The sequence below is a fragment of the Pleurodeles waltl genome, chromosome 11 (assembly GCF_031143425.1).
Source record: "Pleurodeles waltl isolate 20211129_DDA chromosome 11, aPleWal1.hap1.20221129, whole genome shotgun sequence".
Lineage (NCBI taxonomy): Eukaryota > Metazoa > Chordata > Amphibia > Caudata > Salamandridae > Pleurodeles > Pleurodeles waltl.
This window is the reverse complement of record NC_090450.1, coordinates 1004191492-1004210977: the sequence shown is the minus strand read 5'-3', so window position 1 is coordinate 1004210977 and position 19486 is coordinate 1004191492. Positions and strand designations below refer to the sequence as shown.

The following is a 19486-nucleotide window of genomic DNA, read 5'->3' as shown; positions in this document are numbered from 1 at the left end:
TGATAGGGAAAGATAGCAAGAAAGAGAAGCCTTAAATAGTGCCTGAGAAAGACTTCAAGCAAGCCAAGACTAAGACTACTTGGGTTAACACTGCAAGCGCTCACAAGCTTCAAGACTCGCTTATACATCGTGCGTGAGCCAGCACTGAAACACTACCACAGCGGTACTGCAAGGAGGCCAAGGCTCAAAGACTGCCAAAGTAACACGGAAGACATCCAAGATTCAGACTTCCAAGCTTTTAGTTCCAAGCTAATGGCCGTACTTAGATCTCGGCGGATGCAATACTCCGTTACGTACATGACAGATATCCTGTCCGTTGCATTACGGTCTCCATAGGATATAATCGATCGTAATATAACAGGTGGGATATTGGTCACATTTGTAGCGGAGTATTCCAGTCGCCAAGATCTAAATAACGCCCTAGGTCTTCTACCAAGTTAAGGCTTTAGTGATTAGGCGTTCACCTCTATGCCGATTACTCAAAATTCCTATCCGTCCAGCACTTTCAGAGGCAGGGCCGGCTTTAGGGCGGTGCGAGCGGTGCAGCCGCACCAGGTGCTGATGTGGAATGGGGGCACCGACCTCAGGGGGGGGCGCTGTGTTTAGCAATAACTTAGAACTTGTGATTTAAAAGCACCTGCTGAAAAGTTCCTTGTGCGTCAATCCTTTAGGAAACAATTAAAATGTCAAGATACCTCTTGTGATTAATGTTCTCGCTAGGGAGAGAGATGAGTTTTGTCTAGCAGCAGTTTTGACTCGCCATAAAGTAGCACAGAGGGTTACTGTGCCTGCTGCAAAGAACAGAACTATATTTTATGTGGATAGCTGAGTAGATTAGTAAAGCCAGCCTTTACAAGTGCTTGAAAACAAATTAATGTATGTGAAAGGGGAGGCTATGGAGAGATGAGGGGTATATTTGCTGGGTGGTAGTGAGTGAATCTGAGGAGGTGGTCATGGGGTGGAGGTGTGCCAAAAAAGACTGTTACACAGGGCTCCACCATTGCTAAAGCCGGCCCTGTTCAGAGCCAAATCCACCACCTCTCTCCAGACCTTTAAACCTCTCATTCTGTTAGAACTCCACAAACAGATTCATTGAGTAGCTATTCAGTAGCACCTAACATACTGAACATTGGTAGTCTTTCCAGCACTTAAAACACTTCAGCTAACTCATGCTCCGCACATCCACAGTGCCTCCTTCTCTGATCTCCCTAGGCAGTCCTAGGAAGATGGATCTTTAATGGGTACCCTCAGACACTTACTAAGAACCCCCCCCTCAGTCATGTCCCACAAAATGTACTCTGCTAAGACCAACTTCACTCACATGGCCATCTTGGTCTCTCCAACCACAACACTCATCCCTCCACCATCTTCACTTTCAGAGAGACATCCACATCTCCCTTCATCTGTCTGGGGCCCAGTGAGCACCAGGAGCCCTCACCCCCCTCCACAGGATCTCTTCTCCTTGGCAAACAGTCTACAGTCGGTTGACACCCCTCAACCTGAAGAGAAGAGCAAGTATTAGATAGATACCTCACAATTATCTATGAGTAGATCCAGCCTGTCTAAGGGTAGACCACCAAATCCCAAAAAAATTGGTGTTCCCTGTTCCACGCATGTTTGCTCTCCAGTACTTCAAGATGTGGTCACTCCCCCCAGTGCTTTAAATGGAAAAATAGAAGTGCAGGTACTCTGTGATAGAGTACCTGTTTGTTTCCGAGAAGTGCCGGTACTCTCCAATTAAAAGTATTACGTTTATCTTGAGATATGCCGGTACTCTCCCTCTCAAAATAAAAAAGTGCCGGTACTCAGTACCAGAGAGTACCGGCCCATTTAAAGCACCATTCCGTTGACCTCTACCATTAATTTGACCGCCCTCACTTTGACAAGCAACGCATCTGCCCCATTGCACCAAACTGCACAATCTCTTGGATGGTGGCTTCTTAAGTTACAAACACTTCAGCCGTTGACTTTATAGGTAGACAAAAACATAAAACTAAACTCTTAAACAGTTATTATTGCAAAGTCCCTCAAAATGTTACTACCTAATGGTAAATCATTATTTCCATGAAGCAAAACTATCAAGAACTTCTTAGACACTTTATCTTGCAAATAAATAGACCCAGCAGGTCTACATTTAAAATTATTTGTTTACTTAAATTCAAGTGTCATTTTATTTCCATTCAAAATAAATTGCTCTTTGGTTGGATATAAGGAATTTCTTATTAAATGCCGAATGCATGTTGGCTTTATTATGTTTCGCCAGGGACTCAAGACCCCTTCTGTAAGACCAAACTGACAATTATCAAAACATTCTTACAAATTCAGAAACTTAGATAAGTGCATTCTATAACAAACAAATCTACTTCAAAAGTTTCACACAAAATATTCATTGCTTCCTGATATTTCATCTGTAATCAGCATTTTTCTTTTGGTTTGTGTTTACTCGCTCCACTATCTGCCTTATATGTTGCGCTGATTAAAAGTATGCATTTTCCTTGTGCAATCCTACTGGCAGATAACTAGTTCTTCAGTGTATCAAAACACAGTAACTTTTCTATTTCTATTGTAGTTCCATACAATGGTTGGAAATGTAATCGTTATTTAACCACCTGGGTGAAACCGTACCAAAAGATTCAATACATTATGGTTCCCATTTCACCTTTGTAACAACATACACAGCTGCATCTATTCTCACTTCTGCACAATTCATCCACAAATTCTCACACTTATGCCCTGCTCACCAAGAGCATCCTGCTCAATGCCCCATGCTGGAAGGACATCTTTGAGCCTGACCCACCTCACCCAGAGCTCATACAAGTGACATCCAACAAGGAATTCCAAAAGGGTACCAAGGAGTGCAGTGGATTACCACAAGGCGCAATAACACCAGAGGCGCAACATACAGCGAAGTAGCTCATCGAAGCCTGCACTTACCAGTAAGGCGCAGTGCGGCCTTGCATGTCCAAGCCAAGTGACATCTGATCTCAATGCCGGGGGTTTATCCTCTAAAAACGGGGGGCCATTGAAGGGCTTCTGCGGCACTGCCAGGTGCCAGGGGCCACCATCGCGAGTCTGAGGAAGAGAGGAGAGTAGATTGATTAGTTATTGGTAGGAGAATATGACACAAACACCATCTTAGCAAAATGCAACTCTATGGGACTGAAATTGTTCAGGGAACCTCAGAAATAAGCCCAAACCAAGCCCTGGCCCTACTGTACATAAACTTGTAGAAGAAAGGCTACTGCAGCAAGATACCAAGAAACCTTGTGCACTCATCATGAGATTTATTTTTAAGCTATTTCCCCTCTCCACCACAAGGGGCGTCAGTGAACCTCAACGCAGTGACAGTCCAGAACAAGAAAGAGACACCGGCAAAGGCAACAAGTGTCACTTTTTGTTAAGTGAAGTGCTTGGCAATAGTTGGGTGACTGAGTATCTTGCCCTCTTCTGTCCCAGAAAGAAAATCCCATAATGAATCAACATCTTAAGTTACCACAATCTTGAAGCGTGTAGTATGGCTGAAGAGAGTTCCTCAGCAGCATTAAGGTCAACCATCAAAGCCCTAAGAAAACGTATGTCTGCATATTTTTGTCAAGGATAAAAGACAAAAGTCCAACAATATATTCTTTTGACAGCACAGTAAAACAAATGAATGTGGAAGGCTAATTAGTGAATAGCTCTTTGTCTTTATGAGGGGCTAAGTCATTGAAACAGCAAACACTTCCTAAACAAAAACGCCACAAGCCAGCAATTAAAATGTCATTGTTTCAGCAAAGTGAATACATCAAAGAACAAACTCTGGATCTCAATTCCAAGCTACAATTCATGACCCATCTGCAGTGCAACAAAAGGACTGATCAACAACCCATCTCCAAACCTAACAGAAACACAAATGGGACAAAGTACCCATCCACGAAATGCCATGGGGTTGATAGAGAGCCCGTCAAATCAATGGTAAACCATTAAAACACATGAAAAATAATGGCTGTGAGCTGACCCAAACCCCATTTTCTTCTGTACAAAAGAATTGATGATTTGAGGTCTTTCAAACAATTGAAGCTCTCTGTGCCTAGACCTAAAGAGGTTTCTACAACAACTTTCAAGAAGTGTTCCTCTTTCCTCAGGGAAACAGGTTTTAGCTCCAGGTTTTATTTTGGTGTGCTAGAAAGCATCATTAACTTATATTTCCTTGTTGCTAGGTGAATCCAGCGAGATGAATTTGTTATCTCCCACTGGCACGTTTCCATGAGCATAGAGCCAAGTGTATTGCCGAAATGCACTGAAAAATGAATTCTTGACAGCCAAGTACACTTCGAGATTTAGGGCGCAAGTAAAATGCTGCTGAACTGTATCAATATTACTCACATACTACAAAATGCCATTCACTAACCTACCTTTTTTGTGTGAGGATCTCTGACATGGTGGTGGAGATCTGGCACTTGCAAGTCCACGTTTTAGTACCAAATGCAGGAGGGACAAAGGGGAGGGGCTGAAAAATGGAGCAGACTTACTGCAGAATTGAAGGGCTTTAGGCAAAAGCAAGAAGGAGTTTTGGGGGGGGGGGGGCACAGAGCTTGCAACATCCACCCCCAAAGGAGTAAGCCCATTGCTTGTCACAAACTATACTTCTGAAGTTACGACAGCCCTAAAGGTGACAAACCAGTAGTAAACGTACTCCAGTCCAACCTTGGAGTAAGTCGAGCCCCGCACTCGGCCGCTCACAGGTACCGCACCACACTCCTGAAGAAACTAATGGAGAGGGAGCCTTAAATAACACACAGAGGAAATATGGTTAACTAAATAAAAATATTTCCACGCATGTGCATACACACACACTCAAATGTATGTATACATGTTTGTATACAGTTCAATATTAAAAAGTGTATGGTTACTAAATTATTGTTTTATTATCTTAACTTCTAATAACAAGATCTAAAAGTAAAATTAAATGAACCTTTAACATTCATTAAAAAATATTATATATTAATTCTGCACGTTTTCACGAGAATGTATACAAATATTAAATTCTAAAACATTCTTTAAGAGATATTATTTTAAAAATAAATCTATGTAGGTGAATTAATTAATACACATTTAACCTAATGGGTTAACATTGTATTTTATTAGTTTTAGGTTTCTAATAAATATTTTACATTATTTTATATTAAAATATTATTTACAAAAAAATAATAATAAACTTTAGTAATTTTCCTTAAAATTTCCCTTGAAGAACATTACACCACAGTGGCAGAGATATCCACCTACATGTGAATAGTTACTGGTAATAACATTACACTCGTAAATCCTTGTAGGAGGCTGGCTCTCTATATAGTGTACAAAAAGTGATGTGCACTGTGTAGAGAAGCCAACCAACCCCACCACGGTTTCCAGAGGTGGAAAGCAGACCACCTAATGCTCTGTTATTGTGGTAGTGTGGGCGAGCAGTTAGGCTTATCTTGGAGAAGTGCTAAGCATTTTTTGTACTAACAGTATCAATAAATGTGGACACACACTCGGAAGAATAACTATAGACCAATTTACAAAAGTACTTCAACATTTTATCATTTTTTAAGACAAGATCATAAAAAAAAATCACTCAAGTACTTTTTAAGTTATGATTTTTCAAAGTTTAGAAAATGTTTTGTTTCTGTGCGTTATTACACACCATAGGAATCAATGGGAGAAAACTTTAAAATTGCATATAAAATCAGGCAATCTTCTTACAAGTGTCACCTTCTATTTTTAGGTCGAGGTCATCAAGATATTCTGTGGGCCAGCCGGAGAAGTTTGGGTGGTTCCCGGTTTTGGCAGGAGGAGCGGCTGAAGGTCTTGAAGCTGGTGCAGAACGGTGAAGGGGACCATTTGGAAACACACTCCACAGCTGAACTTAAAGGTAAGTCCGGTGGGTCCTCTTGGAGTGTAGGGGTTGCAAGAGTCTGGGGACCCCTAGAGCACAGCTGGTTTGTCAAAACAGGGGTCAGGGAGATCGGGTGCAGTGGATTGGTCGGCCAAGGGTTGTATGTCCTAGGGTCTTTGGAGCCAGGGGCAGGTCACTTGGAGGGTGGGTTGCAGGTCAGCAGGACCACTCTGGCGGTTGGTTCTTGGGAGTCCTGAGGTCCTTCGAATAGTACTTGCTTCTGGTCCTTTTGGAGTCCAGAGTGGATTTTTCTTCTGGGTGTCTGACATTGGGGGTCCTCAACCCCAGATATTGGTACTTCTCTGGCCCTGAAAGTCACAGTGCCACTAAACTTGGTACACTGGTAAGATTTGTCCTTTGGGTCTGTTGGGTGGAGTTTGGCTGGGCTTCTATGTCAGGTTCATTGGTCAGCGGCTGGTTAATGAATTGGACTTCACTGGTTTCCTGCCAGTGGGGTGCAGGGATTGATGCCTTCACTTAAAAGGGAGGTTCTTGAGGATTTTCATAAGTAAGTAGGTCTTCTGGGATTTCTTAGAGTCCGTCCGTTGTCCAGTTGATCCCTCAGCAGTGATTGTTGAGTCCTGGGTGCAGAAGACACGGTTTGGTGCCTTATTCTAATTGCAGCAGGACTTTGGTTCTTGTGCCTCTGGTCTTATTTGTTGCTGGTCTTCTTGTCTCCGTCAAATCTGATCTGCAGGTCTAGGGATGCCCACTAAATACTGCATTTAGTGGGTGTCAGGGGGGAGTACCTGGTAGTGGCCGATGGGCCACTTACCTTAGAGTGGCTACACCCACTATGTGACCACTTCCTGTGGGAAGAGGTCACATCCCTAACCCTGAGTTGCTATTTTCTTGCCATCGAAGGTGGAGAAAGATGAAATGGAGTGGTCACCTCGCCTGCCACACTTGAGGGGTGGTGAAGGCTGATGGCGGACATTCCTCCTATTCCGACTAAGATTTCCAGATGCTACCAGCAGAGTCAGAGGTCAGATTTCAAAGGTGGTAAAGCCTTTTAAGCTGACCACTGGGCCAGGGTGCCTGTCTGGGGGGGGGGGGGGGGGGGGGGAGGAAGGAGGTTTAACACTCCCACCAGGAAAGGCTTTGTATTCTGGCTCCTGAGAGCAGAGGCTCTCATCCCAGGAGTCCAGGTTGCTGTCTGGTGGTGGTAAGAAACAGTCAGAAACCATGTCAGCTCTGTTAGGTTTTGCAAGGGACACCTCTGAGGTGCCCTCTGGATACATGCTATAATAAATCCAACACTGGCATCAGTGTGGGTTTATTATTTGGAGTTGTTTGAAAGCAAGCTCCTCAGGGGGTCATTCTGAGTTTGGCGGGCAGCCTCTGCCACCCGCCAACCTCAACCTGCCACCTTACCGCTGGTGCCATCAGGACACCGCCGGCCCTATTCCAAGTTCACTGCAGGGCCAGCGGGCAGAAACAGTGTTTCTGCCGGCCGGCCCTGCGGTGAGGAGGGCCTTAACATGGACGTCGGCTCGGAATCAAGTTGGCGCCAATGTGGTAGTGCAGCAGTACCCGTCGGGCATTTCACTGCCCGTAATTTGGGCAGTGAAATGTGCAACGGGGCTGTGCATGGGAGCACCTACACTGCCCATGCCAACTGCATTTCACTGCCCGAATTACGGGCAGTGAAATGCGCGACGGTGCTGCTGCACCCGCTGCACCGCCACATTGGCATCGGCTCGATTCCGAGCCGGTGTCAAAGTTAAGGCCCTCTTTACCACCAAGCGCATGGGCAGTGCAGGGGCTCCCAGGGGGCCCCGGGCACCCCCATTCCACCAGCTTTTCCATGGCAATGCAAACTGCCATGGAGAGGCTGGCGGAATGGGACTCGTAATCCCAGCGCTTCCCTGGCGGATTACAACCACTGGGACTGCCAGGCTGGAGGCTGACTGCAGCCTGGTGGTGTCGGCGGTTTGACCACGGCGGTTCAGCAGCGGTCAGAATGTGGCGGATCGGACTGCCACTACTGCGGCGGTGCGATAGCCACCTAGAGTCTGGGGGTCTCATGACCGCTAGACTCGGTATGGCCCCCTCAGTATTCAGAGAGGCCATCATGTAGCTGGGGAATTCGTAATGACCAGTGTCCAGCACATGTATTTGCTATGGCTTCCCTGTACACTTTCTATGTATGGTTTCGTAAAGACACAGTAGAGGGCATATTTGCTCATGCACACACATGCCCTCACATGCATTATAGTGCACCCTGGCTTAGGGCTGTAAGTCCTATCAGAGGGGTGACCTACCTACAGTGCATGCAGTGTTATTAGGGCACTCTTGGTGAGTGCCATGTTGAGTTTGCAACTTTGCCATTGCAAGTGCATGACAAGGTGTATTTCAGTATGCATAAGGCTGGTGTGTGGCCTCTCAGAGTGGCACAATTGATCCCTCTTCAGTACTCATGCCCTAGGTACCAGGCGTACCATTTACTAGGGACTTACAAAGGTGGCTGAAGTGCCAAACAGTACAGTTTTGGGGAAAGAGAACTGCCCCTGGGCACCTGTTTAGCAGGTGCCCAGGGCATTTACAGTTCAAACCCACATCAGGTTCCAGTCAAAAAGTATGTGGTGGGTACTACAACCAAAACCTTGCTTCCCACATTCCTGTTGTTGAAGGCTACACCAAGGGTGGGGACATGTTAGTCTACACTTAAGTCTAAATCTACAATCGGAAATTGTGAATAGCAAACAAAATGTAGATTTACACTTAGGTGTAGTAGTAAACATACACATGAGTAAATCTACAGTAGTATATTTACCTCTGGTTGTTTGACCCTTAATCAAGTTAGGTTTATTGCAGTTCTTGAAAGACACATACAAGTGATGCAGTGGAAAGTTAAGAAATGCATTTCAAACGTTTAAAATGAAAAGACATTTTGATCTATGAAACACTGTTGTTTTGAATATAAAACAGAAAGTAAATTGTTAAAGACAGTTGGTGAATTCCAAATGGAAGGTGAGCTTTCTGCGCAGTTGCAACATATTACTACATGAAACACCTACGGGGTCATTCGGGATTTGGCGGTGTGAGTGGACAGCCATCCACTAGCAGTTTGCGTGCACTGTCAAGCTTGTGTGCCCCTTGCATCATTAAGAGGTGGGGGGACCGCAGGGTTTGCGGCGCTGAGCCTCAGCTGTGTCAACAAATACAAACCCATGACCGGGAGCCCCGTCCACTACAGGCCGCCAGATCATAGTTCCCAGAACATACATAGCCTTTATTGAGCGACATTTACTCTTCTTTGAAAAGGGATAACTAGATTGTTTTGTAATTATACAGTGCTCACTACCCCTGACGAGGCATCAAAGTGCTTTTTGGCGAGTAGCATGCTACTCCAGAGTGCAAGAGGAATTAGTAGTGGATTAGTATAGGGAAATATGATTTCAGTTTTAGTATTATTGTGAGTTAATTTGAGCGGAGGATATGTGAGTTTGTTAGTTGGATTGACTGGAGTAATAGAGGGATAGAGGAGGGAAGAATCCAGAAGTGTTAATTGGGAGTTTATAGTAACAGGATGAGGCTTGGGACGAGTAAAGGAGAAATGGAGGTGGGAGGAGTCTGTGGAAAGGATTAGGGAGATCATAGTAGCAGGAGGGGTTTTCGATGAGTCAAAGGTGAGATAAATGAGGGAGATAATAGGGTTGTTTGGGAGATTATGGTAGTAAACTGAGGTTTGGGATGAGCTAGATGTGGTAGAGGAAGGAAGAGCTTAGGCAGGGTTACTTTGGAGATAAAAGTAGTCGAATGGGTTTGGGATGAGTCAGAGTGGGATGAAGGATAGATTGATCGAGACATAGGGTGAGGGGGGAACAGAGTAAAGCTTAAGAGAGAGTAAATGTTATTTTTTTTATTAATATTTAATAATTTATCTTTTGAAGTTGTATTTATTTAATTTTATTTATTTTCATTTATTTTTCTCTAGTACAGTAGGATTAAAGTAATAAATAGATATGTAAATACATTGTAAGGGAATATATGTGATGGTAATATAATGATGGGTATAATAATATGAGAAGAAAAGTAGTTTTTTATAAAAAACACAGACTTTCAAGATTTGTAATATTTGAAGTTAATTAATAAGTGTACTTTTCTGAAATTCATTTATCTTTCCTCAATTTTTCAATAGCGAAATGCTTGCTGGTAAATGGGTGAGATAAAATGTGCTCATTGTGATATAAAACAAGAGCAGGGATTCATAAGTATCTAATATAACAACTTATATAGGAGCTATACAAGGACCTATGAACTTGCTAAGCATAGAATAATATACACATACAGGGAGTGCAGAATTATTAGGCAAGTTGTATTTTTGAGGATTAATTTTATTATTGAACAACAACCATGTTCTCAATGAACCCAAAAAACTCATTAATATCAAAGCTGAATATTTTTGGAAGTAGTTTTTAGTTTGTTTTTAGTTTTAGCTATGTTAGGGGGATATCTGTGTGTGCAGGTGACTATTACTGTGCATAATTATTAGGCAACTTAACAAAACAAAATATATACCCATTTCAATTATTTATTATTACCAGTGAAACCAATATAACATCTCAACATTCACAAATATACATTTCTGACATTCAAAAACAAAACAAAAACAAATCAGTGACCAATATAGCCACCTTTCTTTGCAAGGACACTCAAAAGCCTGCCATCCATGGATTCTGTCAGTGTTTTGATCTGTTCACCATCAACATTGCGTGCAGCAGCAACCACAGCCTCCCAGACACTGTTCAGAGAGGTGTACTGTTTTCCCTCCTTGTAAATCTCACATTTGATGATGGACCACAGGTTCTCAATAGGGTTCAGATCAGGTGAACAAGGAGGCCATGTCATTAGATTTCCTTCTTTTATACCCTTTCTTGCCAGCCACGCTGTGGAGTACTTGGACGCGTGTGATGGAGCATTGTCCTGCATGAAAATCATGTTTTGCTTGAAGGATGCAGACTTCTTCCTGTACCACTGCTTGAAGAAGGTGTCTTCCAGGAACTGGCAGTAGGACTGGGAGTTGAGCTTGACTCCATCCTCAACCCGAAAAGGCCCCACAAGCTCATCTTTGATGATACCAGCCCAAACCAGTACTCCACCTCCACCTTGCTGGCGTCTGAGTCGGACTGGAGCTCTCTGCCCTTTACCAATCCAGCCACGGGCCCATCCATCTGGCCCATCAAGACTCACTCTCATTTCATCAGTCCATAAAACCTTAGAAAAATCAGTCTTGAGATATTTCTTGGCCCAGTCTTGACGTTTCAGCTTGTGTGTCTTGTTCAGTGGTGGTCGTCTTTCAGCCTTTCTTACCTTGGCCATGTCTCTGAGTATTGCACACCTTGTGCTTTTGGGCACTCCAGTGATGTTGCAGCTCTGAAATATGGCCAAACCGGTGGCAAGTGGCATCGTGGCAGCTGCACGCTTGACTTTTCTCAGTTCATGGGCAGTTATTTTGCGCCTTGGTTTTTCCACACGCTTCTTGCGACCCTGTTGACTATTTTGAATGAAACGCTTGATTGTTCGATGATCACGCTTCAGAAGCTTTGCAATTTTAAGAGTGCTGCATCCCTCTGCAAGATATCTCCCTATTTTTGACTTTTCTGAGCCTGTCAAGTCCTTCTTTTGACCCATTTTGCCAAAGGAAAGGAAGTTGCCTAATAATTATGCACACCTGATATAGGGTGTTGATGTCATTAGACCACACCCCTTCTCATTACAGAGATGCACATCACCTAATATGCTTAATTGGTAGTAGGCTTTCGAGCCTATACAGCTTGGAGTAAGACAACATGCATAAAGAGGATGATGTGGTCAAAATACTCATTTGCCTAATAATTCTGCACTCCCTGTATATGTAAATACACACATACACACATACATACACATATCTCTGTGAGGACATATAAATCTGTTAAACAGGCTTTAAGAGTATGTGTATAATTTATTATGAAATAGTAATGATACATATTTCTTAACGAACTATACATATCTAGAATATACACATTATCAGATTATAAATATTTATCAACACATGCACATGCAGTCCATTGCTGTTTGAATATGGTGGTTATGAAGGAAAGAGCCAACTCTTGAGTAGTCTGCTAAAGACAAGATAACTATCCATGGATCTCATAGTTGGGGGTAATGAATTCCATAGTTTGGCTGCTTGAACGGAGAAGGATGTACCAGCTATTGTCTTTTTCTTGATTGGTGGTGTTCTAAGGCGGGGTGCCAATCTTGAGTGGAGGTTTCTTTGTTGAATGTATTTGGTTATTTTGTTTCTGATAAAAAGTGGTCCTGTTCCATGTATAGCTTTGTGGGAGATACAAAGCAGCTTGAAGGTGCATCTTCTGGCAACGGGTAACCAGTGTAGTGCTCTCAAGCCAGGGGAGATGTGGGCTTGCGGCTTTACATGTAATAGTAGCCTGGCTGCGGAGTTCTGAATATAATGTAGTTTTTTCATAATAGAGATGATACATGGTAGAGGCCATTGGCATAATCCAGTTTGGATAGTACAAGCGAGATAGTAGCTTGCACCTTGTGTGGAAATCCGAGGTGGGGGAAGATGCGTCATAAAGTCTTCAAGGTGATGACGCTTGTTTGTGCTAATTTATAGACTTGGGCATTCATTGTTAACTTGGAGTCTATGGTAATTACAAGTGTTTTTTAACTTCCTTGGGTACTTGAGGAGGTGGTCCGAGATTGTCAGGCCAGGCACACAGTGGGCCATAATTTTTTCAGTCACCACATATGAGTATTTTCGTTTTGGAGGCATTTAGTTTGAGATAGCTCCAAGTCATCCACTGATCAACGGCTCTGCAGCTACTGAAGATTTGTGAGTTTTCAATGTCTTTGGGGAATTCCAACGTAAGTTGTATTTGTGTGTTATCTGCATAGTTGTAGCAAGTGAGTTGAAAATCATTGATAAATTCTGGTAATGACATCATGTAGATGCTGAAAAGCATAGGTGAGGTGATTGATCCTTGGGGGACTCCTGTGTTTGTGAGGTAGGGTTTGGGCGAGAAGGGGGGGGAGAATAGATAATATTAGTTCTGTTGTGAAGGTAGGATATAATCCAGTCGAGAGCAGTCCCTTCTATGCGAGCTTCGTTGAGTCTTTTAATTATGGTGTCATGGTCGACAGCATCAAAGGCAGCCGAGAAGTCCAAGAGAAGTAGTGCAGCAACTCCATTGCTGTCGACTGTGTTTTTAAGATCGTCCCAGATTGCCATGAGTGCCGATTCATTGCCTCTTCCTGGCCGGGATCCAGTTTGGAAGTCTGAAAGTATAGAATTATCTTCAATGAATTGTGACACCTGGGCGAATGCTGCTCTTTCTATCAGTTTGCCCAGGAAAGGTCCATTTGTGATCGGTCTGTAGTTGCTGGGGTCCTGTGGGTCTAGGTTTGTTTTCTTTAATAACGGACGTACGTATGACTTTTTCAGGTCTTCAGGAAAAGTTCCTGTAGTTAAAGAGTTGTTAATGATTCTTCTTACAGGTGTTGCAGCAGAAGTAGATAAAAGAATGTTCTTGAAGATGTGTGGTGGACAAGGGTCAGAAGGGCAACCGGAAGGCCTGCTTGTGATATTTGTTTGAAGGAGTGCAGAGGCTGGGTTGGTTTACTCTTAAAGGGGATTTTAGGAAACGGGTTGGTGCGGATGGTTTTCTTCTGTTTTAAATAGGAATTCAATGTGTCTGCTTTGGTTGTGTAATGAGTTGCCAGTTTGTTTGTGAAATCTTGAGGTAGTGGGATGACTTCCTTCCATGCATTTAGGTTTTTGAAATTCTTAAAAAAGGATGTAAATCCCTCACACCAAATAACTTGCTTCATGTTCAGGCTGCTCCTTCAAAGATGCAAATTTGAGATTGGCTTAATTTAAGGTCTTTTGTTTTCTCCCTAGATTACTGTTGTCACCAATTTTGTCTTTTTTTCAGGTTTTCAGGGCCTCTCAAATAGCTTTAAAATTGTGTAGTAGTGGGTGTTAACATCACATTTAGTTTTTCCCCACTTACACATGGTTCAAAAGTGATTTAGGGACATATGTCCCTAACTATGTCCCTACAATAGTAGACATGTTTCTGCATGCGATTGCCATGGTAGTCATAAGGCCTTCATCTCAGGACTGTGGCCCTGTTTCCAAATAAATCTTTGAGTTCACTACGACCCACCTACTGTACTGATCCGAGTGCTTCCTGGTTTCTGATTAAACAAACTAATTTCTAAATTCATATTAGAGTGGACTAGCGGGGTAGTTCTTATGGATTAACAACCAGGTGAGAGCCAGTCGGGTGGGAAAACCATAACTCAGTCAGTCCCGGCTTGATGGGGTGGGCTGATTATAGCAACACTCACCCTGCCCCATGTAGGGTTGGCTTACCGTCACTAGGTTCCCTGCCTGTGACCACAAGACATGACATAGCGGTCCCTGACAAGGAAACCAAATAATGACCCCAAAGGGCAGGGAGAAAGCCTCCTGCATATTAGGTCCATTGTTTTTTTTTAAGAATACAAACTCTCGATATGGGAGTTTGTCACTTAAAAACAAAGAATTTTGCTGAGCGGGTGAAATAAACATGGCGTATGCAGAGCGAAGTTTTCTGCCTTCAGTCCTACTGGCGCACCAGCCATTGTTCTGAAGAGATTTGTGAATATTGCAGGCAGTTCTCTGCATGGGGGTAGAGGGGAGAGACTCTCCTGACATGGAGGCCTGGTGGGCTGCCAACCATGGTGTAAGAGGACCCGACTAGCCTACAGGCCAGCTAAAAGTGGTTGTACTAACCCTGCCATTGACAACTAACATCTCAAAAGGCCAGTGAACAGAATTTAGCCACAGTAGCATATCAGATAGCAGAAGAACCTGCCAATGAAAAGTGTACAACTCATTGACAGAGCAAGGAGGAAGGATATAGGTCCTGGGACAAGTAATGAAAATAAGAGTCCTCTCCTCCTTGCAACGCCTTATGCCACAACATAGGGTGTGCAGACCTACACAGAGCGCAAAGAAAAAGCAAAAGGTACATAGTGTGGCCCAGGTCAGGCAGAGCTGCAGAACAAGGGGAACCCAGGGAATCTATAGCAGTGCAAGGTACAAGGAGCATCACATGGCCTATAATGGGACAGGGGGCACGTGGCATGGCGCACAGAATCCCTGCATTGCTCTGTGGCTCAGTTCAGGATGCAGTAAGGATTTCCATCACCCTGTGGTGCCTGACCCCCAAAGAATACCAGGATGAGCCTAAAGTTCTGACTGGCAGAGCACAGCCAGTGATGCCAACAAATTACATAAAGTATCCTGTTTCTTTGCTCTTAAGGGAGTAAACTCCCTCAACTAGTTACAGGGAGTCAGATTGGTTGGGGGAAGCCTATCAGCGGTTTGGGGCACCAACCTTTATGCTGAACCCCGAAGAAGGCACCAACTATGACCCTGCATAAAATCCAATCAAACAACACCTGCACCACCTTCCTCAGTAACTTCAAGCTCATAGGTAAAGCAAACATGAAAAAAATGCAGAGACATCCTCCTCAAACTCATCAACACAACAGCATGTCACCCAAGCAACCCGTGCCAAGGGCCAAACCCTCAAACTTGTATTTTTTACATCAAAAACTATGAAATACAAATCTCCCATAGCCTTGGACGGGAAGACAACTTTACTATCCTCATCACCATACCCAGCGTACAACCAAGACATCGTAGTCAGCTCAAAAGGGAACGACCCTTCAGTTCCTTCAAAGACTTCTCCATCAACAACCTTGAGCTCAGACTCATCTCTCGGCCTGCCACCTCCAAGTCTATGTCCAGGGGCGTAGCTTTGGGGGATGGGGGAGGGTGTTTGGGTATTACACCCCCCTAATAAATTATTTTCTCATAAATAGTTGGGTACAGGTCCTTTCAGTCGGGTATTGTGAGATATCAGTCGGACTCCAGCAGGTATTTTTACACTCCACAGACAAATAATGCAAACACGCTCTCTGGAAAGTCATCAAACTACTGGTTATTTTACAGAATATTGTGTTTTCTCCCTTAGTGCTCCTACCAAGCCGCGCTCCTCTCCCTTTTCCTTGCCCCTTGGGCCCCACTCGTGTACCCTGCTTGTTGTATAATGTATTTAAACATGATATGCCAGCCTGATTGTCAGAATATCTGAAGCTCACCCCCAAGCAGCTACGTCCCTGCTGATGGCAACACCCCTGTAAACAACTTAAGCACGTTTCAGGAAGACCATGTGAACACTAGGGGAAGGAAAATGTGCGTAATTATGCACAATTTCAGAAAATTACATTAAATTAGTATAATTATGTGGAGAAAAAAAAAACCAAAACAGGCATTTTGGGCCTACATTTTAGCATCAAACGCACTCTTGTACCTAATGTGGATGCGAGGATGAATTTCAGACCGAAAAAAGCAGGAAAAAAAACCCACAAGAGCTGCAAAGAGCAGAGCCACACACTGTTCACTAGTGTGGTACGAGTGCACTTGTGGCACATTGTGTTGTGATCCCCACGTAATTATATGGCGTGGACAGTAAGATAATTTTGAGAATTTCACTTAACATGCATTCTGTGAAATTACCTAAATTATGCAAGATGACGCTAGTGCAAAAGAAATGTATCCGGGTTTAGTGAACACCCGGGCTCCAACTAAACTACACAATTGTAAGCTGAACCGTTCAGCGCCCTGGTACTCCGAATAACTCACTGACAACAAATGCCCCATCAAAAGCCGGGGTAGAAAATGGAAGAAAAAAACCAGAACTCCCCGACAATCTCACACTATTCTAGTCTGAAGTCCCCCTTTACTCCGTGTAATGAGTTACCACTGTGTCTAACACATAGATAACTCATTGCTTGACCAAAGCAAAGTACAGAACTAACATCATCAAATCAAGGTGGCAACAAAACAGAATATGCTTCAAGACAATGTAGCCGGACCAGCTCTATGGTGGTGCGACCGGTGCAGCCACACCTGGACTGACCTCTGGGGTGGGGGGAGGAGTTATGTTTAGAAATGACATGGGTTGAAACCACCTACTGCAGACTTCCTTGTGTGTCCAGATGTTTTCAGACAATAATAAAAATGTCAAGAAAACTGGTGATTAATGTTCCTGCTGGGGAGAGATTCCATAAACACACTCTATGGTAAGCACTTCTGACCTTACTAACTGCTGGCCCATGAGTCGCCCATCCTCCATCAACAAGTTCATCGAAAAGGCAGGCTTTACCAAACTCCAGGAGCATGGCTATGAATCCGGCTTCAGCTCACAGTGTAGCACAGACACAGCCTCCTTACAAATCACAGATGACATTCCCTATATCTCAGATAAACATCACCCCACCTCCTGATGATGCTGGACATCTCAGCTGCCTTCGACACTAGTGATCAACCCAGCCTCGTTCGCGCCCCGGCAACACTCGTCAGTGGCTATTCCTGAACATCCAGCCAGTCCAGTCGGTTCACATGGGCACCTCCAGGTAAACAGTACCTCCCTATCATCTGCAAAATCCTGGAGTCACATCTTGTCCCCCAGACTTTGCAACCTCTGCATGGACCCCCTTCGGACTCTACTCGCTGATAAGAGCATCAACATTTACTGTTGCACCAACACCTCACAAACCTACATGAAAGTCTCCTTTGCACCAGACACACAGCTCCTCAAACCTTGCCTACACCTCATGCAGACCTGGATGTCCTGCACATACCTGGAGTTGAAACCTATCGAAACAGAATTCCTACTGTTTGCCGAGAACAAGCAACAACCAGTTTAAACCTGTCTCGACAACATAAACCTGGATGCAGTCAAGCCCCGACTTTCATCCAACATCAAGTCACTCAGATTCATACTGGACTTCGGCCTGAACATTGCCAAGAAGAGCATCATGCCTTGTTGTCATCTCTCTATTATAGAACGTAAAACAGTTCATCCAGGAAAACGACTTTAGAATTGGCATCCAAGCCCTCGTATTCTGCAATCTCGACAGCGTCAAAGCCCCACTCCTCAGGCCCCAGACTCTAAACTATGCCACAGAACACTACATAAAAGGCTTGGAAAAATAATACTACATCACCCCAACCCTTATGGTACTCGGCTGCCTGTGCGATCTTCAAAACCAGTTGCATCATCTACAAAGCCATCACGAACAGAACCTCTGCCTCCCTGTCTGGTCATTTCTGGTGGCTTTCGGCACACCCGCAGCCAAGACACAGTCAGACCAGAGGCAAAGAAATGCAAACAAGAAGAGCAAGGCAACAGGCCGTCCCCATCCATGCACCCAAGATGTGGAACGACCCCTGTATCCATTTTGGCCCCAACACTACATCATGGTGCAGTAACAGTTTGCCATCACTCTCAAAAAGGAGCTACTCTGCAGTCACTCATTGATAGCATTGTAACCTTTGACCCTGTACAGTGCTTTGCTGCCTTTCGGCTTGGATCCCTCTATATAAACACTATATACAGACATACAAACATACACAGAAATAAAATTGAGTACACAACAAAAACCTACTAAAATCATGATAATTAAATCAAAACATGTATTAAATCAATAAAGAACAAAATTCTGGATGCAGTTAGAGCCTCATTCCAGGACACACACAAACACACAACACGCACTAGCAGAAACAAACACATTCGTACTCCGTGCCCTTTCAGGTGTCTGCACATTACTGACTCAAGCTATATCTGCCGGGTTTCATGAGTTTGTGCGCTTTTAAATGCAAGTGTATGTTTTTTGTTTACAGGCTTTTATGTGAATACATACAAGTCAACATTTTAGAACAGGAAATTGGGAGATTTTGAAAACAAAATCAGAGGAATTGATTTTCCCCATTGACTTCTGTTGGAGTAGAGGCAATTTCAGACGGGAGGCAGCTAAAATAAAGCAATTTTTGGCTTAAAAAGTTGTGATTCTCCCACCTGAATCGGGTGTATTGGCATGTATGCAGACATGTTTCTGTTCACTCATCTTTATTAGGCCATTTCATGACTGCTAGGAATTGGGCTTCTTTTAGTAAGAGAGGGTTTGTTTTGGGCTTCTTGTTTTCAAGGGAGATTGGGCTTCTTTTGCATAGCAAGGCCTAGCAATGCTGCAAGGAGCCTCCAACTGCACTGTGGCTCAAAATGTCACTAGACAGCCCAGTATGTGCTCCTCACTGGGATTCAACTGCTCACTAACACTCCTGTGCATGTCAAAGAACACAAAAAAATAGTAAAGGACAGTTTTTTGTTTTTGTTTTTGTAAATCACAGCACAAAGAACAACTCTTTATTTAATAAATGAACATTCCCATAAAGACAGAAGCTATTTCTATAACAACCTGTGCACATTACATCTGTTTTCAAATATGTTAATACCAAGAAAATATTACTTTTCTACTGCACTTCACTACCTCATCTTCTGTAATAATGGAATGGCATCACTACTCTAATGTAATAATTTATTACAGTTGATCTATTACAGGAAAGTGCTTGCTGTCAAAGTCAGCAACAATATGAAAGGCAGGTCACTGAGCAGAATTACAAGTGCAGCGTGGGCAACAAAAGTGACTTGCAGCTTTTCAGTA

At 43.6% G+C, this 19486-nt stretch overlaps 1 protein-coding gene across 2 annotated transcripts in view; it reads right to left on the bottom strand.

Moving 5' to 3' along the window:
* The window catches only part of RIMBP2 (RIMS binding protein 2), a 1257287-nt gene that overhangs the window by 727223 nt on the left and 510578 nt on the right, over positions 1 to 19486 (bottom strand). For both annotated transcript variants that reach the window (XM_069215362.1, XM_069215363.1), the window contains one exon: positions 2935 to 3072. In XM_069215362.1, coding sequence (XP_069071463.1) covers positions 2935 to 3072 — 138 coding nt within the window. The remainder of the gene's footprint in view (positions 1 to 2934; positions 3073 to 19486) is intronic.